This window comes from Ochotona princeps, chromosome 13 (assembly GCF_030435755.1).
Source record: "Ochotona princeps isolate mOchPri1 chromosome 13, mOchPri1.hap1, whole genome shotgun sequence".
Taxonomy (NCBI): Eukaryota; Metazoa; Chordata; class Mammalia; order Lagomorpha; family Ochotonidae; genus Ochotona; species Ochotona princeps.
This window is the reverse complement of record NC_080844.1, coordinates 30,396,362-30,422,874: the sequence shown is the minus strand read 5'-3', so window position 1 is coordinate 30,422,874 and position 26,513 is coordinate 30,396,362. Positions and strand designations below refer to the sequence as shown.

General features: G+C 38.9%; 2 protein-coding genes across 5 annotated transcripts in view; one reads left to right on the top strand and one right to left on the bottom strand.

Moving 5' to 3' along the window:
* The window catches only part of SIRT1 (sirtuin 1), a 108,759-nt gene that overhangs the window by 60,604 nt on the left and 21,642 nt on the right, over positions 1-26,513 (bottom strand). The window lies entirely within an intron of this gene.
* On the top strand, positions 1,119-26,474 carry DNAJC12 (DnaJ heat shock protein family (Hsp40) member C12). 4 transcript variants are annotated; one of them, XM_004583422.3, is made up of 5 exons: positions 1,119-1,335; positions 9,409-9,487; positions 13,942-14,081; positions 21,429-21,633; positions 25,261-26,474. In XM_004583422.3, the coding sequence occupies exons 1-5, from the start codon at positions 1,258-1,260 to the stop codon at positions 25,353-25,355; spliced, it is 597 nt and encodes a 198-aa protein (XP_004583479.2). In that variant the 5' UTR covers positions 1,119-1,257; the 3' UTR covers positions 25,356-26,474. The 4 variants fall into 4 exon arrangements, with proteins under 4 accessions (XP_004583479.2, XP_058527694.1, XP_058527695.1 ...); XM_058671711.1 differs by lacking the exons at positions 1,119-1,335; positions 9,409-9,487 and adding an exon at positions 12,056-12,146; XM_058671712.1 differs by lacking the exons at positions 1,119-1,335; positions 9,409-9,487 and adding an exon at positions 12,071-12,208.

Here is a 26,513-nt window from a genome sequence, read left to right as displayed (position 1 = left end):
CCCAGGCCTACCCCTAGCCCTTGTTCTCATGCTCTTCAATGGGAGTTGCAACCCATGAGAGATGCCCAGTTTCCCCAATTGGGCCCACTCCCAATCCCAGGTCTTGTATTTTCCAGGTAATTCTGCAGTCCAGTTTGATAGGATGTGCCCCAGTTCCCAGCATTTCCCAGCTGATACAGTGGCAAAGCCCAATCAGCCTGCACTTACTCTGGTTCATGGATGCACCAGTGGATATGGTCGCTTAGCCCAACCTGGCTCTCCCCCCCTAACCCAGCACACATGCAGGCCAATGTTGTAGCCCTGCCCAGCCTAGTCTGCCCCCAGTCCTAGCTCTCATGTTCACCAGCAGGAGCAGTGGCCCAGCAGGGGAGCATCTGTAGCTACAGAGGGTGCTACAGCCAGGCCTCTCCCCGGCTTGCCCCCATTTCCAGCTTATATTGGTAGGTGCTACAGCTAACCCAACAGCCAGTTATACAGACAGCTTCCCTGGTCTCTGCCTAGGCTGGGGACACTCCTGGGCTGCAGAGAGGCAATCCAAAAGAAGGGCACAGCACCTTCCCTAATCAGACATTTTCACTGCCCCTTCCATCTCCTGGGTAGTACAGCACATGATCTTAAATGAGCGTGTTTCTTTCCATGCTTCTGGTCTACCTTAATTCTTCTCTGCAAGAACGAGAGTTTGTGTTGTTTGCCTCATTTCTACAAACTTGCTGAACACAAAGTAGGTCCTACAGGATACAAAGTGAATACATTATCACAGAGATGAAAATTCTCTTAGTTTACTTCCATTATGCTGAAACTGCTTTTAATATTATAAAACGTTTTTAGACACTCCAAAAAGCACTCACACTAGTGACTTTTAGTAACAAATCTAAAGATTCCTACCAAGGGACTTTACATTTTACCTTAAGAAAGGGAAAATGACAACCAAAGAGAGGTGCTGAAGATCACTGGGGGGAATCTGTGAATATGAGTTGCTTCTGTTCACCTGTGGACATGCCTGGCACAAACTCAAACTACAGATCCCAAGCAGCACTGCGACCGCCAGCACCCGGCCCCTTCTTTTCTGTAAACAGCCAACCCGAGGTAGTGTTGACAAAGGGCTCGTGACATCTGCGGTATTGACTGCTGGTCGCTCTTAAAGCTAGTTTTTGTCGTTGAGAACGGGCTGCTCTAGTTCAGATTTAAAGAGGGTTTCCTGGTAGTGTAGAGCTCGTAGTGTCTGTCGGCGGGAAGAAAAGGTGATTTACAATCTAAATGGATGCGATACTGAATTACAAGTCGGAAGACGGCGAAGATTACTACACATTACTGGGATGTGATGAACTGTCTTCGGTAAGCCAGGAGATAACGCGGTGCTTTTTTCACCACCGTAGTTTAGTTCTGCTTTAGAACTTTTAGTTGAATTGCCTAAAAACCTTGACTTCTAAAGCACTTTTGGCTAAAAACCGCCAAGGATTCAAATGTTGGGTTCTTGAACTGTGTTGTGTGGCAGTGTTATGGAGGCTTCTGATTAAACACTGTTTATTCTGGCAAATGGTCATTTGCTTTGTTTCACAATGTACTGAATATAATCCATATCAGAAAATTTATTGTAATGGCTGATGGCGGTATGCCATAGTTTGCATACATTATATATTTAATTTTCTAATTCATATTGTAATTGTGATGAAAGTTACATTTTTAGTAAATTAGTGGTTTTAAAATTTTTAAAATGCAAACTTTTTGTGAGCAGTTAAATGATAAGTCAATCAGCATCTTTTTTATGTTAGCGTTTCATGTTGCAAAATAGGAATTACTTCTTGAAGGGATGGTTTATGAAATAAACTGAAAATTCTGTAGTTCTTATAGGAATTTTCTAACTTATGGAAAAATAATGTACAATTCTATCAAAGGTAACACTATTAATATTGTGGCATATTAATCTAGTTTTTATTTCTATATTTTGAAGACAATTGTGTGAGTCTGTTAAATGTACTCATTGATTTCTGTTTTTTACTCATTAACATAATAAAGTTTTCTCTCTGCTGTTAAATATATTTTAATGGATAGAAGATACTTTGCTTTACTGCCTTATCATGATTGAATTATTTTCTTATTAAATATTTTATTTATTATGAATTTTAAAATCATTTAAGTGGTACTGAGATGACAATAAAAGAAGTCATTGCTATTAAATCAGTAGATACTATTTAATTATGTTGGTAAAAATATATACATATCATATTTTTATGTTATATAAGCAACATAATTTGTTTTCACTGTTAAAACTATGACCATATGAATATTATTTAAATGGCAAGCTTAAAAATAAAATCTAATAAATATTTCCAGCAAAATATTTTCATAATTATTTATTTTTCATAGGAACAAAGGCTTAGCAATAAAGTATGGTTAGCTGTGTTTTGAGAATAGGATGTGATATTGGATTAAAATTTCTAGTTTTGTCTGAGAAATTATTTTAGGTATCCTGAAGATTAAAAAATAAAAGAACCTTTGAGAGAATAGGTTAGAAGTCTCTTTTAGCTGTGTTGCTCGCATGTTTATGTAGGTGGTGACTACTTGTAACAGTTGGGAAAGACATATTGTGACTTTATCATATGTCTTCAGACTTTGGATTATCCTATTGCCCAATAAGTGTTGAAGGAACTATTTAAAATAACAGGAACACAACTTCACTTGATTAGTTTAATAATTTGGGCTTTCAAAAATATGCATTGGATTACAAAGAAAGGGTCATTATATCCTTGAATGATTTGGTCAGTCTTCTTGTAGCCAAGCTATTGTCTTTTTAGCCTACAAAGAAGGAGGATTCGTTTTTAGATCCACTAAAAAAGATCCATTGTTTATGTGTAATATTTAATACAGTTTAATGTCTTGGTTCCTGGGAATAATCATACACATACACACACTGTGGCACACACACACACACACACACACACACACACTGTGGCATCTTTTAAAAGGAAAATAAAATGACTGTCTCAGTGTTCCTTTTTCTGGATCTGTTAATGGCATGGCATATCCAGGTAATAGTCATTTCTTTTTATGAATGACTGGTAATAATATTTTCACTTTTCATGTGTTCCTTTTTTTCTGTTTTGTTTTCTTATTTTATGTCAGTTTTGACTGTTCGGTATATTTTCTTAACTTGATTTATATTGAATGGATTTCTTTTACTTTAAATATTCCTATATTTGATGCTCTAAAAATTGACAAAACCTCTTCATACCCAAATTTTATGCTTTTATTTTATTTATAACAATTAAATTGGGATAGTAAAGTGTTACTCTGGCAAATAGTTCTTCATTTAAAGTTTGTGTTTTAAATTCATTGAACTCCAAGTGAATTTTCACAATTTTCAGTGGTTCTAGAACAATAATTTTGAAGTTGTCTCTGTTTAGAAACTTTTAAAGATCATCCTTCACAAATTGAAAATAGAATTATGGCAATAAGCAATAAGACTAATGTTCTACTTTTCATATATGATACACTCTAAGCATGCGAGGATTCCGTGCTGTTGTATAGAATACAACATACCCCTCATTTTAAACAAATGTACCAGTCAACCTTCCCTCCCTATATCATTGGATTTTACCAACAAACACATGCTATAAAACTCTCTGGAGCACTTACTGATGCATACAACACACATTAGGATTGTGAAGCATCTTCTCTAGTATGGGATTTTTAACTTTTTAAAAGTCATTGGGTTTTATGTTCATATACTTTAAATCCAGGGAGAGGAAAAGAAAGGAGAGGGTGATGGATGGGCATGAAGCCGAGAGGGACAGAGGAGGTGGTGAGGAGAGAAATCTCTTTCATCCATTGGTTTATACCCTGCCTGACTGCAACAGCTGGGGCTGGGCCAGGCTGAGGCCAGGAGCTTGAAACTGCATCCAGACCAAAGATTTGGGTCAAAGACTTGGTTTGTGTCGGGAGGGGAACCAGCACTCCCATATGGGATGTGGGCATTCCAAGTGGCAGATGAATGCACTGTGCCATGGTGCCCACTTTGGTTTGTCAATATTTTGTTACAATTTCAGTAGCAATTTTAGGAGAACTTCATGATTTCAAGAGTATGAGTTTGAAAACTGGGCACAAACTTGATAGATGGAAACTGCTACATATTTTTTCTAGTTCTCTTACTGACCTCAGACTGTGTGGGTCCAGATATGACATTGCTACTTACTAGCTGTGTGGCCTTGAGGAAATTACTTGTCTTTTTTATGCCTTGGCTTCCTAGTTTGCAAGTGAAGATAAATAGTATCCACTGTATAGAGTTGTTACAGACTTCAAATGAACGATGATATATGACATGTTAGAATAGAACCTAGTACTGAGTAGTTAAGCTGTTGTGGTCCTAGTTTCTGTTTCAGTCTCACAATGCTACTGTGCACTTGGAGACACAGTAAGTTTATTTTATCCTAGACTCTGCATTATTCTTAAGGTTTTTATTATAAAATAATTTTAACTTAAAGAAAAATTTTTAAAGATTTTTTTTTTTTTTTTTTTTTTTTTTTTTTATTATTGGAAAGCCGGATATACAGAGAGGAGGAGAGACAGAGAGGAAGATCTTCCATCCGATGTTTCACTCCCCAAGTGAGCCGCAACGGGCTGGTACGCGCCAATCCGATGCCGGGACCAGGAACCTCTTCCGGGTCTCCCACGCGGGTGCAGGGTCCCAAGGCTTTGGGCCGTCCTCGACTGCTTTCCCAGGCCACAAGCAGGAAGTTGGATGGGAAGTGGAGCTTCTGGGACTAGAACCGGCGCCCATATGGGATCCCGGGGCGTTGAAGGCGAGGACTTTAGCCGCTAGGCCATGCCGCCGGGCCCAAGAAAAATTTTTAAAATACAGAAAGTTCTTGTACATCCTTCACACAGATTCCCTTAATGTGGACATTATATCTAATGACAGTATAATGATCAAAACCAGAAAATTAACATTGATACAATACTATTAACTCACCCAAAGGATGGCCATTCTTTTTTCTTTTGGTAAAGGTAGAAGGAATCAGAACCAGGGTTGGGGCAGGCAAGGTGCTTGGGGCTCAAAGCTAAGGAGGCACTAACTTGCAGGGCACTCCAGTACAGGAGTCAACCTCGGTGTCCTGTCCCACTTGGTGCTGGCCTGGAGGGAGCAACTATTTTAGACTTCTCTGGTCCTAGGTCTTTGTCATAACTACTCAGCTCTGCTGTTTGAGAAGGCAGCCACCGAAATTGTACGATCAAGTGAATGATCAAGGTTGTTCCAGTAAGACTTTAAGATTCACTTTTTCTGAAAATTTTTAGTATTTTTCATGAAACATTTTTGCAGGGATAGAGATTCCCCATCTTACACTTCCTCTTTCTCTCTCCACAGGTTTCTCTCTCACCATTTCCCCCATATTACAGGAATGTAGTCTTTTAGTAACAGAAGATTAACATGCTGCTATTTAAGCTCATCATGGCATTGTTGACTTGACTTTAAAAAGCGTTGCCTGTTTAAAAAGAATCAGCAGGCCAGATTTTGTGTGCTAGAGTGAGTTAATCCCTAACATAAATTGGGCCCTATCTAACTTGGCCAGTTTTCCTATTAATGTCCTTTTTCTGTCCTTGAATCCAACCAGTATTCCTTATTATTGAGTTGTCACATTCCTCTCATTTCCTGCAATTTGACACTTCCTCCTCCCTTCTCTGTTGTTCATGTGTGTCACAAAGTGACTGGGCAGTCACTTTGAGACTGTTGGTTAGTTATTTGCAGAATGTAATCAAATATGGCTTTGATCTTTTCACCTAAAATTCTGCATTTACTTAGGTATTTATCTTGGACCTTTCTCAGTGGATTGTATGAGGAGTACATGGTGTTGATGTGTCTTGTTGACCCTGATAACATGACTAAAGTAGGGTCTGTGAGGGTTTTTTTCCCATCAGGATTTTCTACATTAGAGTTATGAGTTTTACTTCTGTAATTGACTGATACCTTGAGACTATATTGAGCGTCCTCAAACATTTATCCATTGAGTTTAGCATCCTTTGGTGGATCTTGCTTGCTTGCCATGTGGTTGTTCATTTCTATCTTCGGCAACACTGGGCCTTATCACCCTTGGGTTGGTTTGTTTTTATCTGATTATGAGTAAAGTTGAACTTTGCTTTTCTTTTAGTAAAGCTGAACTTGGCCAGTATGTTTGCTGGCCAATAAGTAGGCAATTATCCATGTTCTTGGACTTCGGATCAGGAAGGCAAGATCTAGTGGACCTAGGTGTGGAGGCTACTGTTGCCCATGGTCTGCACTAGGCACTGGATACAGGAGGTGGGGAGACCAGAGACAAATAGAAGGCACCCAAGACCAACCAACCACTTTCCTCAGCTCTGCAGAGGGGGTTTGAGACTAACTTGGTGGCAGTGAAATTATGTGACGTAATAAAAGGCAAATTTGGACTAATCAGATCTCTTTTAAATATAAAATTAGCAAATCCCAGAAAATATAACAAAGAAAATAATGATCCCATATCTAGTGCTACTGAGAACTGCCCATTTTGGTACATTTTTCTTCCACATGCTAATTAATGCCAGGATGTTTCTTAATAGAATGCGAACTAAAAACAGGGCCCGGCGGCATGGCCTAGCGGCTAAAGTCCTCGCCTTGAAAGCCCCGGGATCCCATATGGGCGCCGGTTCTAATCCCGGCGCTCCACTTCCCATCCAGCTCCCTGCTTGTGGCCTGGGAAAGCAGTTGAGGACGGCCCAATGCATTGGGACCCTGCACCCGCGTGGGAGACCCGGAAGAGGTTCCTGGCTCCTGGCTCCTGGCTTCGGATTGGCGCGCACCGGCCCGCTGCGGCTCACTTGGGGAGTGAAAACATCGAATGGAAGATCTTCCTCTCTGTCTCTCCTCCTCTCTGTATATCCGGCTTTCCAATAATAATAATAAAATCTTTAAAAAAAATTAAAAATTAAAAATAAAAAAAAATAAAAATAAAACAGCAGCAACAAAACTTAAAACTTCCTACATTTGATACACTGATAGCATTAATGTTATCCCTTTAGGCTATTCTGAAGCCACCATACACATACACATTCTTGGTATACATAATAATAAGAGTAAAAAATATATTTTAAAGGATAAACTATCTTGGGTAGAAAGGGTTAAGGCAGGTTTACATTTTTATTCTGTTTTAATACATTTTTTTCGGAAGGTTTGTGAATATTTATATATTACATTCTAATTTATAAAGATTTACTATCACACTCTTTTAAAAATCTTTAAAATAAGTCTAATTATCATGCTTCTGCTACTTATTTGGGTTATGATGACTGCTGGCCAAGAAAGGGACACAGTAAGAGGGAACATACACTAATTATGGTTCTAACAGAAAGTCAGTTTCTTCCCATTATTCCACGGATTCTCAGTAGAAATCTAACAAGGGAAAGAACAGAGTTATTTGTTTGGGATTTACACATTTTCCTATCAAACACAGTCTGACTTTGTATAAATGAAAAATTTTAAATAAGAGCTGACTAAGATGACATGCAGCTGATAAGAACATGCTTCCCTGAAGGAAGCAGGGTGGGAGGCAGAGAGTGAGAGAAGAAGGGGATATCATTATGTTCTTGGCGTTGTATCTACACATCACACGGAGTCTGTTAAAAGCTAATTTAAAAAATTTAAAAATATGCTTCTCCCATGAATCTTATGATATTATTAGTCTGAGTTGCCTGAGAATTCACTTCTCAGATAAGAGATGATTTGCTAGTGATTAGTAAATATTAGTAATTGTAGTAGTTCCTTAATCTTGAAGAATTAGGTTATATAAAGAATTAGATTAACTTAAGAATAACTATAGACTTAGTTTTTATATGACAGTGGTTAAGATGATAAATTTAAAGTCTGAATAAAAATTAAGATTTCTTCTAGTAATTAGCAAAATGACTTTGGGTTACTTAACCAGATACTTAAATGACAGCTACTATTACACCAAGTTCTTACTATGACCAAACTTAACATTAAGTTGTCTATTTATCTTGCTCACCTGAGGAAACTGTCAACTGGAAATTATGTAACTTGCTTAAAGTACCATGGCAAAACTGAGAATTAAAAAGGAATTACTTTTAAGAGCACATAACTACTGTTAGTTCCTGAGTCTGTCACTAAAATTATGATTAATAAAACCAAGTCTTTATAACTCATATTAATAGACATTAGATGAGTAAGCAAAATCAAAGCAAATTGTGAATGGCCTTCAAACTTTATTTAAGTTTGGTCTAGAGATTGTTTTTATATTAAAAATTCTCTAAGTTTCTAATTGATAAAAAAAGTTATCACGTTTGAATCATGTCCTTTTTATTTAATGTTGAAATCTTAATAAAAAAGAAAGGGACTAAAGGCCAGAAAAGAAGATGTTTTAAAATAAATAATTTATAACTCATAAAGAATTCAGATTTACGAACATGCATTTTATATATTTTTTAGAGACTCCTATCTGTCCATTTTCAATATTTAAACACACTGAGCTCATAGGTGTCTTGAATTATCATCTACATGTAGTAGAAACTTAGATTGTCATTACAGATTACTGTTTGAATGGAAGCTTTTATTGGGAACTTTCTGTTTAATTGAAATTTTTCATAAACTTATTTATTCAATTTGTTTGAAAGGGAGATTAAAAAAAGAGGCAAAGACAGAAACAGAGAAAGAGCTTCCATCTACTGGCTTGCTTGCTGAATGCCGGCAATGGATGGATCGTTGGCTTAGGTTAAAGTCAGGAGCCATGAACTCAGTTTGGGTCTCCCATGTGGGTAGCAGGGACCCAAGAATTTGAACCACCACCTGCTGCCCCCTAAGGAGTGCATCAGCACTAAACTAGAATCAAGAATGGAGCCAGCACTTGAACCCAAGCACTCAAACCTAGGAAGCAGGTGTCCCAGTTGCTGGGTCAAATACCTGCCCCAAGGATTATTTTTTTAAAGATTTATTTATTTGTTTATTTATTGGAAAGACAGATTTACAGAGAGAAGGAGAGACAGAAAGAAAGATTTTTCATTTTTTGATTCATTCCCAAATGACCTCAGTAATGGAAGCTGAGCCAATCTGAAGCCAGGAGCCAAGAACTTCTTCCTGGTTTAACATGCAGGCTATCCTCCTGTTTTCCCAGGCCATAAGCAGGGAGCTAGTGGGAAGCGAAGCAGTTGGGACAGGATCTGATGCCCACATGGGATGCTGGCACTTGCAGGTGGAGAATTAGCTAACTGAATCATTATGCTGAGCCTGGATTTTTTTCCTTAGTGTAAACATTTATATTAGAAATGTAAGTATCAAAGTGAAAAGTTTGGTTAGTCATGGCTGTTTTGGGGAGGGCTGATGTCCATTTTCTTCTTTCATGTCATTTAAGTTGGATTCTTTAATTTAAACACTGATTTTTGTTTCAGGTTGAACAAATCCTGGCAGAATTTAAGATCAGAGCTTTGGAATGTCACCCTGACAAACATCCAGAAAACTCCAAAGCTGGTAAGCACTTAACAATGTCTGTTTCATAACAAAGCACTTAGCATATACAACCCTCAAAAAGAATCTGAATAATAAGTGTTCTTTTATCTGCTATGTTCAAACTTATTCTTTCATTTAATGCCAGAATTTATTGTTATTCATTTAGTGTTAGAAGGTGGGAGGGGGGATGATTGTGTAGGACCTTTTCCACCTTTTTAAAATTTTGAGTGATTTGAATACATCCCCATGTGTTCATGCTCTTATTTCTTTATGATCATATCATTATCATTTAAATATACTGAGTCTGTTCAAGCTTGAAAAAATATTAACAAATCAACAGTCTTTTTTTTTTTTCTTTTTTTTTTATTTAAAAAAAATTTTTTTAATTATTTATTATTTAACTTCATTAATTACATTGTATTATGTGACACAGTTACATAGATACTTGGGTTCTCCCACCCCTCCCCAAACCCTCCCACCATGGTGGATTCCTCCACCTTATCAACAGTCTTTCAAAGGCCTGCTTCGTTCCTTCCCTTTTCCTATCTTTCTTTTTTCCAAAGCTGAACTTCCAGAAACACAAGTCCCCCGATGACGTCTGTACTTCCATTCTCTCCCATGTTTCAGTTGTCTCACTCTGACTTCCCCGTCACCTTTGTAAAAAACCGAGCCAGAGTTTTCCTGCTTGCCAAATTCAATGGTTTCTGGTTAGTCCCTCAGTTTACATCAAATTTTGTTACTGTTGATTGCATGTGTACATGTGGATTCCAAATTTGTTTTACACCAAAATAAACTTGGTTTTTGTTTCCACTTTTTGTGAACTGTGTGAAGTTCATTATCCCATATATTTCCCCTTGAAGCACTCTTAACCTCCAGGGTAACACATGCCCATGGTTTTCCTCTAGCCCCTGGGGTTGCTCCTGGTCTCCTTTGTGACTCCTTCTCTGTTGTTCTACCTTCCCCCACCCCCTAAATTTTCTTTTGAGTTTGAACCCTCCACTATCCCTGGAGCCCAATCAAAGTCTGTGGTGTCTATCCACAGCTGTTTGTTGACAGATCCCAATTTATCCTTAATTCAGCTGCTGCTCCCCGTCTTCAGACTCTCCATTTGGGAACATTTTAAAGTCACTCTGTCCAACACTGGGCTTGCTGTTCTCCTCATGCCCTGTGTAAAGCCTTGCTTCATTTTCTGTTTCTCCACCTTAATGCCACCACCATCCACTTAGTTGAACAGGCAGTCTCCAGTGTCTTCTGACCCAGCACTGAGTCATCTTCCAAATCTCTCTCCACTGTGTCCTCTTCCCTCCATTTTTCCCATCACTGCCGTAGGTGAGCCATCATCATTTCATGGCTGGATGGTTCTGACAGCATTCCTTTAACTGCTTCACACACAGGTTTTTTTTTAATTATGGAAAAGTAGGAGGTTTAATATATACAAAAGGAAATAAAGCATTCTATTACAGATTCCCGTCTACTACCAGCTTAAAACGTTGCCAATGCACTTGGAGTCTCTTGTTTATTCCTTCCTTGATCTTTTTTTAAAAGATTTATTTATTTTCATTGTAAAGCCAGATATACATAGAGGAGGAGAGATAGAAAGGAAGATCTTCTGTCTGCTGATTCACTCTCCAAGTGACTGCAATGGCCAGAGCTGAACTGATCTGAAGCCAGGAGCCACGAAATTCTTCGGGGTTTCCTAAGCAGGTGCAGCAACCTCAACTGCTTTCCCAGGCCATAAGCATGGAGCTAGATGGGAAGTGGGGCTGCCGTGATTAGAAACGGAACCCATATTGGATTCTGGCATGTGCAAGGCGAGCACTTTAGCTGCTAGGCTACCACAGTGGGCCCTTCTTCCCTGATTTTATCCTCAGATCAGGTGGTATAACTTAAAATTGATGATGACGTAGACTATATGAGTATAATGTACATGTATGTGTGATTTTTTTCGAACTTTTATTTATTTATTTTTTTATTTGAAGAGAAGGGGATAAGAGAGAGGAGGAAAAGAGACAACGATGCTGTCTGCTGTTCACTTCCCAGAGATCTGTAATGGTCTCAGGCTGGGACAGCAGCCGGGATCTGGGAACTCAATGGAGAAAATGAATCATTTGAGCCATCATTGCTATGTCGTAGGGTGTATGTGAAGAGGAAGCTGGAATCAAGAGCTAGAACTGGAAATCCAATCTAGTCATATAGAAATGGGATGTGAGCATCCAAGCAGGTGCCTTAAGTGCTAGGCCAGACACCTGTCCTGTAAACAGTTTCTTGAATGAGTGAATGAATGAATAAATGAATGATCTTTTCTTTGGGAGATACTAAATACCTGTCTGAACTGGAGTTAATATAAGATAGGTATCAAAGCATAAAATTATAAACATTTGATAAATAGTTAAAAAACAACCACTACCCTAGGTTATTCTTTGTATTGGTCCAATTTTAGTATATGTGCTGCCAAAGTGAGCACCCGGGTTATTCTTTTCATAGGCTCTTTTCTATTGGAGAATGACTCTGAATTGTTTCTCTGTCCCTGACAATTTCCATTTGGGATACCTGATGAACCACTGTGCAACCATTGCAGCTTTCTGTTGCCATAGTGATAGGAATCTTCCTGTGTGAGCTGCCTCACGGTTTGTTGTTCAGAGAAACAGTGGACTGTGTAAACATTCTTTAAAATGCAAAAGTACACAGACATCAATATCTTCCTCTGCTGGGCTTGCAGCTGAAACTTGATGTAACCTTTGGGTCAGCACAGCTTTCTATTTTATTTGTTTTTAAAGATTTGTTGATTTGAAAGGCAGGGAAACAGAGAGAAGGAGAGGAAGGGGGTGAGTGGCAGAGAGGGAGTGCACGTGAGTGATTCCATCCACTGGTTCACTCCTTAAGTACTGCAACACCTGTGGCTGGCCAGGAGCCAGGAACTCCATCTGGAACTGCATTTCTATGTCCCCCTCTCTCTGTCATTCTGCCTTTCAAGTAAATATGTACATCTTGGGGAAAACTTTATTGCTTTTCATCCTTAACAGAAAAACAGTGAACAATGCTGAAAAACCTAGTCTTCTTGCCTTTCCCTTCCAGAAAAATCACTGCTACCAGTTGTATTTTTCTCCAGAATTTTTACAAAGAATGTCTGACTTATTATGGCTTCTCAAATAATTATAAACTATTTTAAATGTGACTAGATTGATAAAAAATTATCTTGAGAAACGTGAATTTAAAAGAATCTATATTTTCAAAGTAGACCCAGGAGTTAAATCTGAATCTTTTCCAAGGATTCTAGCATAATTTATTCTCCTAAGTATAACCTTACATAATGAGTTCTCTACCTAGAACTGGTAACTATTGATCTTGCGTGACTCATTTGATTAGCTGGTATATTAAAAGACAGATGTAAATCAAAACTCAGCTTATTAAACGTGATGAAGAGAATGGAAAAAGGAAAAGCCATGTAACAGGAAAGATAAAATCTTGTTTGCCTTCTGCTTATCCATTGTTATTGAGGACTGACATCAGAATAGTTCTAAGCAGGGCTTCTTTCATTCTGGTAATGCTGCTGAGTCAGTCCATAGCAGAAGTAGTAGCTGGCTTGTGCATCCTGGTGATAATTTAATCAGCTTTTATTCTTGTTGGAAAAAGTGACAGCTTATTTATATAACTAGACACTGTTGTCAGCACAGGACTGCTCATTCAGGTTAGTTACTATGGCAAGATGCTTTTTATTGTTTGCTTTTCTGTAGTTTCCAATACCCTCATGTTTAACATCTTTAACTCAATAATTACTACTACCTCCAGAGAGGATTTTTTTTTTCTTAACTTTGATGACGACAGAAGAGACTTTGGGTAATGGAAGTTTTCTATTGTGTGTCATATGGGCATATAGCTCAAAGACAAAGCTACCACCCGCTGTGCTCTTACCAAGCTATTTACTGTACTCAAAATTTACAGTCCTGGATGACTGGGCCCTCATCCCTCTCACTGTTTCCTAAAATCTGTATCCTTCAGCCACACTGGTAGTTACTACTTCCTCTAAATTTTTGTCATCCTTCTTGCCTGAGTGTCTTTCTTCAGTCACAAATCCCTCTTGGCTGGTCATTACCCTCCCTTACAACTAGTATTAGCAAAGAGTGATTTCCAGTCCAATGTCTATAAATGTCTCTCTGTTCCACCACTGGTGTCTGTTGCTCTCATCTATTTTGTTAGCACCCAGAACATCACCTGGCTCATCCCTGGGTGGGTGGGTAGTGGGGCGGGCAGCAGAGGGAGGGCGTATTCTGTGGGTTACGCAGTTTACTCCCATGATCTTGTTTGGTATGAGAGACTTTTACAAGTGCAGAAACTAAAGCTTCTACTAAGTGAACCCCAAAGTCACACAGCTGGTGAATGGCAGAGACATGATTCTAGCGACATGCATTTGGTGCTTTTGGAATTTAAAGTAATCCTGCAACAGACAGATGTTCATCTCTTGATTCGTTTTCCAGTGGAGACTTTTCAGAAACTGCAGAAGGCAAAAGAGATTTTGACCAATGAAGAGAGTCGAGCCCGCTATGACCACTGGAGAAGGAGCCAAATGTCAATGCCGTTTCAGCAGTGGGAAGCTTTGACTGACTCAGTGAAAACAGTGAGTTTCTTTCTGGGATAATGTGAATGTCTGACGGTCAGGCTGCTCATGAAGCAGACTCAGTAAGTAGTGTAAAGAAGCAATAGGATGGAGGGGACCAAAAAGTTGGTAGAGTTAAGGATATAACTCAATGTTCACTAAACCCCGTGAGGGGAATTCCTCCGGAATAATATACCACATTTAACTGCAATACATCAGTGCCAGAGAACCTGTGTCCACATTTTCCAGTCCGTTTGTTTTTTCTTTTTCTTTTTTTTAAAAGACTTATTATTATTAGAAAGCCGGATATACAGAGAGAAGGAGAGACAGAGAGGAAGATCTTCCATCTGATGTTTCACTCCCCAAGTGAGCCGCAACGGGCCAGTACGTGCCGATCCGAAGCCGGGAACCAGGAACCGCTTCCAGGTCTCCCACGCGGGTGCAGGGTCCCAAAACTTTGGGCTGTCCTCCACTGCTTTCCCAGGCCACAAGCAGGAAGTTGGATGGGAAGTGGAGCTGCCGGGACTAGAACCGGTGCCCATATGGGATCCCGGGGCGTTCAAGGCGAGGACTTCAGCCGCTAGGCCACGCCGCTGGGCCCCGTTCGTTTTTTTCAAAAATGAAAGGGGGCTTTCAAGAAGTTCATGAAAACTTTGCATGATCTTTAATTCCTTACATTCCCCGTTTCTATTTTCTGCTTCCGGAGTGCTAATAAATTTCCTTCTCAAGTTCAGCATCTACTACTAAATTTGGATTGATTGCAAGGTCATTGCTATCTTTTTTGTTTATACTAGCCTATTATCTTATTTCTTCTTTTTAAAATTCATTTTGAGAGGCAGAGCTAGCTAACTAGCTAGCTAGCTAGATAGATAGAGTGAGCTAGCTCCAGTGTGTTAATTTACTCCCCAAATGCCAATTCAATCCTCATTTCCTATGCGGATGGTAGGGAACCAACAAGTTGACCCACCAACTGCTGCCTCCTGGGTTCTGCATTTAGTGGGAATGCTGGAGTCAGGAGCCAGAGTCAGGCACTGAATCTATGCATTCTGGTATGGAATGTGAATGTCTTAGCCACCAGGCCAGATGCCCAGCCCCAGGTGTTATAGGCATTATGGGAATGAACTTATGGATAGGAGCTCTTTGTCTCTCTCTCTCTCTCTTTCTTGAAAAATTAATAGAAAAGAGATTAATTCATTTTGATGCCATCTTTAAAAAATATTGATTTACTGGAAAAGGATAGTTATGGTGGGTGGGGGAACTGGTTCACTCCCTACAACAGCCAGGGTTGGACCAGAGTGGGCCAGGCTCAGGTTAGGAGCCAGGAACTCTATCTAGCTTCCCCACTTGGGTGGCAGGGCCCTAACCACTGCCTTTGCAGGTGCATTAGCAAGTAGTTACATTGGAAGCAGAACAGATGGAACTCAAACTGGCCCTCTGATATGATGTTTCTGAATTGCAAGCAGTTTAATCCACTGTGCTATAATGGCAGACTTACTGACGCAAAATTTGAAATTCCTTCATAGTTTTGCATAATACACATTTTCCATGGTTTTGTTGAGGACCACCCTTCATGTGCTTGAATTAAAAAAATTTTTTTGCACTAAAGTCAACTGTTTAAAAAATTTATTTTTTTTTTATTGGAAAGGCAAATATATATAGAGGAACAGAGACAGAAAAATCTTCCATGCACTGGTTCACTCTCTAAATGGCTGCAGTGGCTAGAACTGAGCCAGATATGTAGCCAGGAGACAGGAGTCTCTTCTTGGTCCCCCAAGCAGGTATAGGATCCCAAGCACTTGGGTGATCCTCCACTGCTTTTCCAAGCTACAAGAGGAAGCTGGATGGGAAGTGGAATAGCCAGGACACAAACTGGCCCGTATGGGATGCTGGTGCTTGAAGGATTAGCCTGTCAAGCCACAATGGCAGTTCCCAAAGTCAACTTTTAATCCTATTTTTCTTGAGGTTTTGAAAGTACCTCTGATAGTCAAAACTTGTAATGATACTAGTTAGATAAATATTGCTATACCAACTCTGGACAACCATATTTTCAGTCCCCTAAATATACCACATTTAACTGCAAATGAATTAGTGACTCTTGCTATTTTAATATCTTTCAATTCACAATTCATTTTTAAAGATTAATTTTATTTGTATTTGAAAGGCAGAGTTACAGTGAGAGAGACAGTGAGAGAGAGAGAAAGAAAGAGAGAGATAGAGTTATCTTTCATCTGTTGGTTTGCCCCCCTAATATTGTTGCAATGATTGGAGCCGAGCTAATCTGAAGCCAGGAGCCGAGCTAATCTGAAGCCAGGAGCCAGGACCTTCCTCTGGGTCTCCAATGGCAGGGGCCTTAGGCACTCCTTTACTGCCTTCTCAGGCCATTAGTAGGAAGCTAGGTCAGAAGTGAAGCGCTCAAACTGGCAGTCCTATGAGTTGCTGGCATCGCAGGGAGAGGTTTAGTTGCTATGTCATGATGCCAGCACCCATAATTAATTTTTCATGATCACCCACTTAATGTTGTCACTTAATTTTTAACAGCTAATATTAAATTAGCTATGGATTTTTGAAAAACTGTTCTCCAAATCTCTGCTTTAATTTATACTCGCAATGGCTTACCTATAAACACTAATTTCCTGCTGAAAACATAGCATTTTTGCTTCGAGTTTAGATTAAGAATGATCGTCTACGGCCATACCACCCTGAATGAAAGCTAAGCAGGGCCGGGCCTGGTTAGTACATGGATGGGAGATTAAGAATGATCGCTTTTCAGCCTTTTGGCTAAGATCAAACGTAGATTAAGAATGAACTCTTTGGGGCTGGGAAGGTGGCCTTGCAAGCTGATCCTTTGTCCGTAGCATCTGTATCACATATGGGTGCCAGTTTGTGTTCCAGCTGCCCCACTTCTGATCCAGGTCCCTGTGTGTGGCCTTGCAAAGCAGTGAGGTATAGCCCAAGTCCTTGGGCCCCTGCATCGACATGGATGATCTAGAGGAAGCTCCAAGCTTCTGCTTTCAGATTGGCTCAGTCCTGGACTTTGCAGCTGTTTGGGGGAATGAACCAGTGGCTGGAAGATCTGTTTCTCTTTCTCTATGCAAATCTGCCTGTCAAATAAAACCAAATAAGTCTCTCTCTGAAAAAGAAAATGAACTGCTTGAAGGCTTAAGGTAATTACATTTTGGATTTTACTGCTTGCATCATTTGTCTTCATGACAAAGCTGAAACAGTTTTGCTGGGCTAGCATTTGGCTTCAGGATTATTGTTATTAGTGATACAAAAATGAGATTTAAGGCTCTGCTTTAGAGTAGCAGCAATCTTTCTTCTCACCTGTCTTCCTTGGGTGAAAGATTGCTGATTCTGACTTCCTTTTGTTCGTCTTCCTTAGTGGACCTTGAATTCCTTGTACTAAGCTTCATCTCTTCTGGACTTTATCTGCCAGAATTCTGGGGTCAACTGTCCTGTTGGCCCCTCTGGTTACACTCCTGACAGTTACTTCTGCATGTGGGATCTCATCACTTTCTAACATTTTAAGTGTTGCTTTCTCTGCATTTCATTATTTATCCTTTCATATTTATTACTCTGGAGAAATCAATAGTTTTACATGTTCAGTATTGTTCTTTTAATGAATCATTATTTCTCTATTTGTACACAAACATCTCCATTAGGCTGTTTGGGTCAGCCAATAAAATGTAATTTTAGGAATTGAATTTCCACTGAAATTTATCTTAAACGTACCTGCATGTTCTCTTGCCCCACATATGTATTGATGGTTAAATCTCATAAAATCTTTCCTTTACATGATCACTCCTTTATTTCCTTTTTTTGTTTTAAATTACTGATCTGAAAGGTAAAATGGCAGGGGCAGAAGGAAGGGGAAAAGAGACCTTCCAATTGCTAGTATTCTCCCCAGATGTCTGCAGCAGCTGGGCTGGGTCAAGTGAAGCCAGGAACCCACAGCTCCATCTTCGTTTTGCAGCTGAGTGGCAGGGGTGCAAGCATTTGGACCATCATCATATACTGCCTTCTCAGGCATATTCACAGGAAGTTGGATACTCAGATATGAGATGCTAGTGTTGCAAGTAGCAGTTTAACCCACTGTATTGCAGTAGCCACCCCTTCTATATTTCTGTTGATTTAAGTAATATAATCCCTCTGGAAGGAAGAGCACTGGTTGGTAGCCATATTAGTTCTCATGCCTACAAAGCAGGATAAATCACAGCTCACTGTGGCAGCAATGTATACAAGATCGTGGAACAGGAACTTCTTTTGGGACAATTTTCCCAAAGAGCCACAGCTTCAAGAAAGACACATCCATATCATCCATAAGAGATTAAATTGTGATTAGTAATTTTTCCTCCAAGTATATCTCTTCATTATTTCTTTTAGAAATTCCTCCTGATAGTTCACATGGTAAAAATAGTTTAAGAATTCACTCAGGTCAGTGAATATGTTGGACACAGAGGTTTAGACATGTGGTATTGATTTTAAAAAGGTATGTGTGGGATGAGGGATTGCAATCCTTATCTTTGGGGAATCCTGAGATAACCTGAAAGAAAGATCTTTCTATCCCAAGAAATCTTATAGAAATTCATCTTGTTATGGTAAATAATTTACCCAAAGGGATCCAGGGTGTGAATGGTCCTCCCTCTTGTTCTAAAATCTAGAGTGGAATAGCTCTAGGATGATTTTAGGGCCATGGTTGGTACAAACCAATATTCAAAATAAAGCACAACATTAAAAAAAGAGAGAGAGAGAAATTCCTGTGAATTTAAAATTATCCCTGGCCACATTTTATAAAGAGGCCATAAAAACATTGTGATGAATTGGTTACTTTCTGGGAGGACATATGGGGCTTCCGGGCACTTCCACATGGACCTGTTTGTGTCTTAATTAGTTCTGGGCTCCTGGCCTGGTTAGGTGTCCTAGAGGGGAGTCCAGTTGGTCAGCAACTCCCAGGGAAGCTTCCGGTTAGGCTCACATGGCCACAGTTAACTGGACAGATTGAACACAGTGCTCAATTCACACCTTTGGACCTGTTGAAAAGGCTGTTATCCCAAAAATAGATTAGAAATCACTGAGGCAAGTAAAAGATTACTCATGGTGATCGTGGGCAACCATGACCAGTCCATTTGGGGTGGTTGTTCAACTGATCAATGACTTATCTAAACCAGTTGATTTTTCTATTTGTTCCAATGTTTGTTGGCACATAGATAAATTTTATTTCTAAGCATTGAGCAATGTACAGAATGTAAGAGAATGACTTCCTAGAGAGAAAAAAAAGACCCAAAAAGAAAATCTGGTGATAAAATAGCTAATTATGAAGGTAGCATAATTTCATACCAGTTTCACAGAAGTTAGAATTAGTGGCCTTAGCATTTGGGCTAGATGTCTGTTGAGTGTTAGCTCTCTCCACACATACACCAGCATTCTGCCCTGTGTAGTTTATGACTTGTTGTATGGACCATTCCCTTCCCTCTTAGTGTCAGTTGCTTTCACTACCTTTTTTTTTTTTGATGCCCATTCTATTGAAACGAGTGTCTCCACAACAGACCAGTTGGCTTGATGCTAAATGTTCTGAGCGTCTAGCACCCTGCTGGGACTGAGAAGTATTCCCTGTGGACACAGAAATGAGTGATTTTTTAGGCTTGTCCCAGCAAACTAAGTTGTTTAAAATCATTTCTACATTAATCCTTTGACTAGCACTGATACATATGGTTAAACACAGTTTGGGTATGTCCTCTGAGTATTTCTTTAATTGGAATGGGCAGATCCTAGGGTCTAATAATGAAACACTTATTCAGGTTTACTCATAATCATGGGTAAGACTATTCTCAGGCTATCTTCCACTGTCTTCCCACTGAAGGTTCTCACTGTGTTTACTGCTGTTGAGTCATTAGTGCCCACCACCAATCTAAGGTAAACCACAGACACTCTGATTTTAAGAGAAATGCATTGAGCACAGATATTACTGCATCCCATGCGGGCCCTTTGTCCCTCTTATGACACATTCACATTTTCAGCTCTTGGGTCCTGAATTGCCAAATTTCCTTTTGTGTTTTCACTAATGACCCTAGTATCCTTTCCCCTCATCAGAGGAAGCATGATTGTGATTGCAACAGGGATTCATTTACCTAATCACTTCTTAAAGGGCCCACTTCTTAACACTGCTACATTGGTGATTAAGTTTCCAAGCTGCCTGCAGTCAGGCATCCCACGTGGGCATTGGTTTGAGTCCCAGCTACTCCACTTCCACCCGGCTAATTTGCCTGGGAAAACAGCTCCACCCTGTGGCTTTGGGGAGTGAACCAACGATGGAAGATTCTCTTTCCCTTCGCTCAGCCTATCTGTAATTCTGCTTTTGAAAACAATAAATATACAAATTTTTTAAAGTTTTCAAGGTTGGAACTTTGAGGAACTCATTGAAACCACATCAAGTAGTTAAATAGTACTAGTGACAATAGTACTTAATCTCTAGCATATTCTAAGACACAGCCTCATTCTATTTTTTTTTCTGTAGTCAAATTTACATTACAAAACTCATCACTTAGGCATGCAGCTCAGTAGCATGAACTACAGTTACAATGTTGCTTACCCATTATCAGTTGTAGTTTCAGAACATTTCATCACCTGTAAAGAAAAACCATTAGCAATTACTCCCTTTTTCCCTAGGCCTTGGCAACTGCTAATCCACATTCTATCTCTAGAAAGTTCTCTTTATGTAAATGGATACAGTGTAAATGGAATTACACAATGTTTGACCTACTTTGACCTGGCCTGCTTCTTTTACTAAAATGTTTTTGAGGTTTAACAAGGTTGTAACACATTTTTGTACTTATTCCTTTTTATAACTAATTTTCCATTGTGTGTGTATATACACACACACACACATATATAATCACATTTTAATTTAGTCATTCATCAGTTTGTGAACATTTGGGTTGTTTCTGTATTTTACCTACTGTGAATAGTGCTCCTACAAAACATCTATATTCCAGTTTGTTTCAACACCTATTTTCAATCATTCTGGGACTATATATGTCTACGGTTAGAATTGCTTCTTACATAGTAAATCTGTATTTAGTTTTCTGAGAAATTGCATCATTTTTTTTACCTCCCTGATGCTGATCCTTGATACCAGGTACCATGATATGGATGTTTCCTTAGAACACTGATCTTCTAAAACAGTAAGGACTAATTAATATTTTGATTGATTAATATCTGGGCTCACTGACAAATAGCTGGTTAGTACATATAGTTAAATCTAACATTCTGTAAAGAAGCTCTTATAAGTCAGCTGTTACACATAATGAACTTTAAACAAAAAACCATATAATATTGACATGATTTTCATGTGTCTGCTTATTAATCTAGTCAATGCATTGGGCCGTTAGAGGTAAAAAGGATCTGATGCTGGAAGAAGCTGCTCAGACACATACAGAACAGATCGAAAATGAGAAACGGAATGAACAAAGAGAAAGAAAGGAAGAGGAAATGGATTCAACCACAGAAAAAATGAAGCAGAAAGAGTGTGAGTCCCCAGATCAGTTCATCTCTCAACAAAATCCAGATTCTCCAGGTAAGTTGTGTCAAATAACTTTGCAGAACAGAGAAGGTCTGAAACTAAAGGGCCTGGTTTATATTGCACTCCTTCTCAAGCTGTTCCAATCTGTACAATACCAAACCTGACGATTGGTTATACTTAGCACTGACACAACAACTGGAAGATATATACGTTTTGTGCAAGGGAGGCCTTGAGACAATTCTCAGAGTGTCTTCTGCTTTATTAACACTAGCTGACATTTACTGAATGCTCACTCTGTGCAGGAACATCACCTCATTTGATAACAATTTTACATATGCTATTTGACCCTTGTCATGAGTTTGTGATGTTGGTACCAATGTCACTGTCGTTTTACAGAGAGAAACCTGAGACCTGAGGATCCTGAGCCTGGGCTGCTCAGCTTGGGAAGGGCCTGAACCAAGGCAATCTAGGTTCAGACTATGTTCCAAGACATTGCATTCTCCTGAGATGTAAGCCCCTCTGTAGGTACTTTGGAGATACTCAGTGACTTACAGAAACAGTATGACAGAAGTCCATCTCCTGGCTCCCAACATCTGTAGTCCCTGAGGCTACTTCCTAGCCTACTACTCATTACCTACTACTACTGTTAATAATTTCTTCACAACTGTTTTCTCAGCTCTAAAACAGGGATTGTATCAGTACCTTCCCATCAGGATCAAATGGGCAGATTCTTGCAAAATGCTTAGAACAGTGATTCTTACATAGCTGGCCCTGGTTTCAGTGTGAGTTATCATGTATGATTTCTCTCTTTGCCTATATGACATATGCCAGAAAGTTCATGGGAAATGGAATTAAGAGATACATTTATTTTTGTGCAGAAAGGTTTTGAAATCTATGCATATGAACAGAACCATCTTATCTAGCCAACTGAACTTTACTTAGTGTAAGTGTGTAGGATGCACATGTGGCAATTGTCCTTCAGATTCCTGTTTGTTGTTAGGCAGTGCCCCATTAAGTTAGCCTCTCTCTGGAAGGTTCCTGAATGTTCCTTGAACACTTGTATAGAGAATGAAAATAACGGGAGCTTGTGATGAATTATAGTCTTTCTAGAAGTAATCACTTCAGACCTATCTGTTGAGGGGAGAACTTGTGCATGCTGTACTCTCTGGGAATGAAGTCTGGAGTTTGAGTTAAGCGTCTGCTAGTTACCCAAGAGATCCTTCTGAAGAGTCCACACACTGATTGTATCAGGCAGATAGCTGGAAATGGTTATCATAGAACAGATCAAAGCAGATGCCTGGATTCCAGAAAAACAGTGTTTTAAGCAAACACACAGCCTTTTTACACTACTGCATGCACATGATGCACACATGCAAATTGTCCTCCTTTCAGTCCTAGATATTCAGTTCTGTGCTTCCTGAACCCTAGGGGCTTCCTTGTGCTTTGTGTCTCAGCCATGCTTAGTTGCAATTTAAGCTCCCCAGGACTGGGATTCAGAGGGTTGAACACTCAGGTTTGATGCTGAAGCCCCACTTAAGCTATTCTCAAGGATTCTATGTATTTTCATTTTATTTGAGAATGAACATGTATATAATATTCTTATATATTATGTATTTATATAATATCTAATATTATATGTAAGATCTAATATGTTACATTATATATAAGATCTTATATATTTTATAATATAAGACTATATGTCTTATATATATATTCCACAGTACAGATCTCTCATAATTTACTCAGGATAAATTGTGGTGCCAGCTCTGAAGCCTTCACATGAAGTGTAAGCTCTTTCTGTGCCTTAAGGGGGAAGTGGTGGAGGGGAGGGAAGATCACAGTTCTGAGAAGCTGCTCTTGGAGAAGAATTACAATTCTGCCAAAGGCTGCATTCGATAACATTTTCTTAATGCTGTTTAAGAGATACTGGCTCTTCTGAGTGGCTCTTCTGAGTGGCTATATCAAAGTGCAGTTGCATGATTATTTGTAACTTCATTTTCCTGCAGGGTGAATTTTCATAACGTCAGCATTTAAGAAATATTATTTCTGTCAGCTTTACCAAGCAAGCCCTCTGTGGTTTCTCATATATTACTTTTCAGCATCTTTGTTAATTTCCTCAAGCAGTACTTGGTATTTTCTAGCAGTTTGCTTATTGATGTCTTTTCTGTGACAAGGAACCACCAAATAGTTCTCACCGTATTCTGACTCTTGATTACAACCAGTTAGGTATGGAGCACAACACTGAAAAACCAGTGTGCTAACAATTTCACTTTTACTTTCTTTCTGTTTAAATATACAATAAATATGCTGCATGGTAAGTACAATTCTATAATCAAGTAATTTTGTGAAACATCTTGAATAAAGAAGGGGGGAGGGAGTAAGGGAAGGAAGGAAAGACGGACACATGGACAAACTGATGGATGGAAGAAAGGAAAATTTGAATGTAGCAGATGCTATTGGGGTCCTGCCATATCCCCTCGGTCCCTATGTGCTCAGGCATATCCTCAACTTTACACATGGAGACTGCCAAAGGTCTTTCTTTGGCAGTAAAGCCTCTTGGCATCAAATGACAGATAGCAAGTGCCAGGGAACGTGTCCTGTGACTGCAGACCCCAGACAACAAGGGCGGGAGTAGGAGGCTCAATTCCCCAGCTGCTTCTCCTAGGACCGTGCAGGGCGCCCAAGCTCCAGCAGCCCCTGGTGGTGATGATACATATATAATATTTTCAAAAATCATGGGAGCATATTTTACATATTATTTAACTTGTTCTTTCACAAATAGTATTATAAACACAAAAAACATACTGAACATACATGTTCCTTGCAGAAAAAAAGTAAGTAAAAAAAGGAGTAGAGAAAATGAAAATCACATCTATCCAAATATCTAGGGATAACCCCTGATAACATTTTGGGATATTTCCCTTTAAACTTAAAAGTTTTATGTAAGCACTTATACATAATGAATTTGAAAATGAGATTATACTGTATAATTTATTTTAATTATCTGTCACTTATCAATGTGCTTAGTGTTTTTCTGACAGTAAATATAAAAAATTGTTAATGATGATGTCAAAGGCTTTTGATCAATTCTCTAACGATGAAGATTTAAATTGTTTCTTGAGTTTTAAAATGTTTAAACATCTTTATAAATAAATAATTGGATCCTCAGTTTTTAGAATTAGAATTACTGGGTCAAAGTTCATACATTTTATGAGTTTGATAAATGATGACAAACTGCTTGCTGAAGTTTTGCTAGTTCCCAAGGAAGAAAACTGTCTTTTCTCTAGTTTTCAACAATATTGTTTATTATTATAAAAAAAAATTCTTACTGATCATGGAATTCAGCTACTTATATTTCCAGGGATCTTTCACCACTGACCTTTCATTTTTTTGAAAGTTTGTTTTTTAAGTTTTTTTTTTTCTACTTAAAAGCTTTATTTGTTTAGAGTTTCAGAGAGGCAGAGAAGGAGACCTTCCATCTGCTGGTTCACCTTCCAAAAGTGCCTGTAAAGGCCAAGGCCGTCGCTTAGATTAATCTGTTTCAGTTAGGTATCTATCATTCATGTCAAAGACTTGCTCTTACAGTTCTAATAGTCAAACCCAATTGGTTTGACTATTATAAGCTTGAGTTTTCTTCATTTGGTTTTAAATCTTTAAAAAAATTTTTTCTCTTTTCCAAAGGTTTCTCTGATGTGAACTGGTGGCACCTACGTTTCCGCTGGTCTGGGGATGCACCTTCAGAACTCCTAAGAAAGTTCAGAAACTATGAAATATGAAGCGTCCACATTTCCTACAAGGCAGAGTGCAGAAGTGGAGCCTCTGCAGCCGACAGGCGTGTTTGTGCAGTCTAAAACAAGTCCTGTGTCCATGTCATGGCCACACTTAGCTCGGTGCCCATTGATTCCTCCATCTTCCTGCCTTTCCCCCACACAGAACATTTTCAGAACACTTGTTTCTTTCAATAACTGAATAAATTAAGGTTCTTAATCCAAACAGATCATGTTAACATGGGCTTTCCTGTTAATGCAATTTACAGCAATCCATGTAAAACCTGACTTGTGTGTTTAAACAGTTCATTGATACACCATAATCTCTACTAGTGTAGATATACAGAAAATGCTTTCTGTTCCTTGACTCAAATGAGATGTGAAAGTGGTTGTTTACACTCTATTACGTGAAATAAATAATTTCTCTTGAACTTTGTAAATTAATTTATAATTCAGCTATATGTGAAAGATAATTGGAATAGGGCCTGGTGTGATGGCTCAATTAGTTAATCTTCCCATTGCAAGTGTCGGGATACCATATGGGTGCTGTTTCATGTCTCAGCTGCTCCACTTCCCATCTATATCCCTGCTTATGGCCTGGGAAAGCAGTGGAGGATGGCCCAAAGCCTTGGGACCCTGCGCCTGAGTGGGAAGCATGGAAGAAGCTCCTGGCTCCTGACTTGAGATCAGCTCCGCTCCAGCCATTTGGGGAGTGAAGCACCAGATAGATCTTTCTCTCTGTTTCTTCTTCCCTCTATAAGTCAGTCTTTCAATAAAAATACATAAATCTTAAAAAAATTCATTGGAATAGATGGTTCTACTCTAATCATCATAAACTGAAAAGCTATGAAGCTGTAATTTATTTGAGAAAAATATGTTTCTACAAGATTTCTTGTGGCATATTGAGTAAATGATAAATTTATAAATTATTTTCTAATCAAAAGTGGGTCTGTAGAAAATATAATTTCTTTAGATTGGATTTCATGATGGTCACATACAGTCTCTGGTTATTTTTTAGTTTGCTAACAAGTGAATGAAAAATTAATACTAAAAAAAGTTTTAGAGCAAGGGCCCCTATATCAATGGCAGAGTTCTCACTGTTTTACAACAAAATGAGACAAAATAAAAATACAGCAAGTGTTACGGTCTGCATGCTTGCATTCCTCA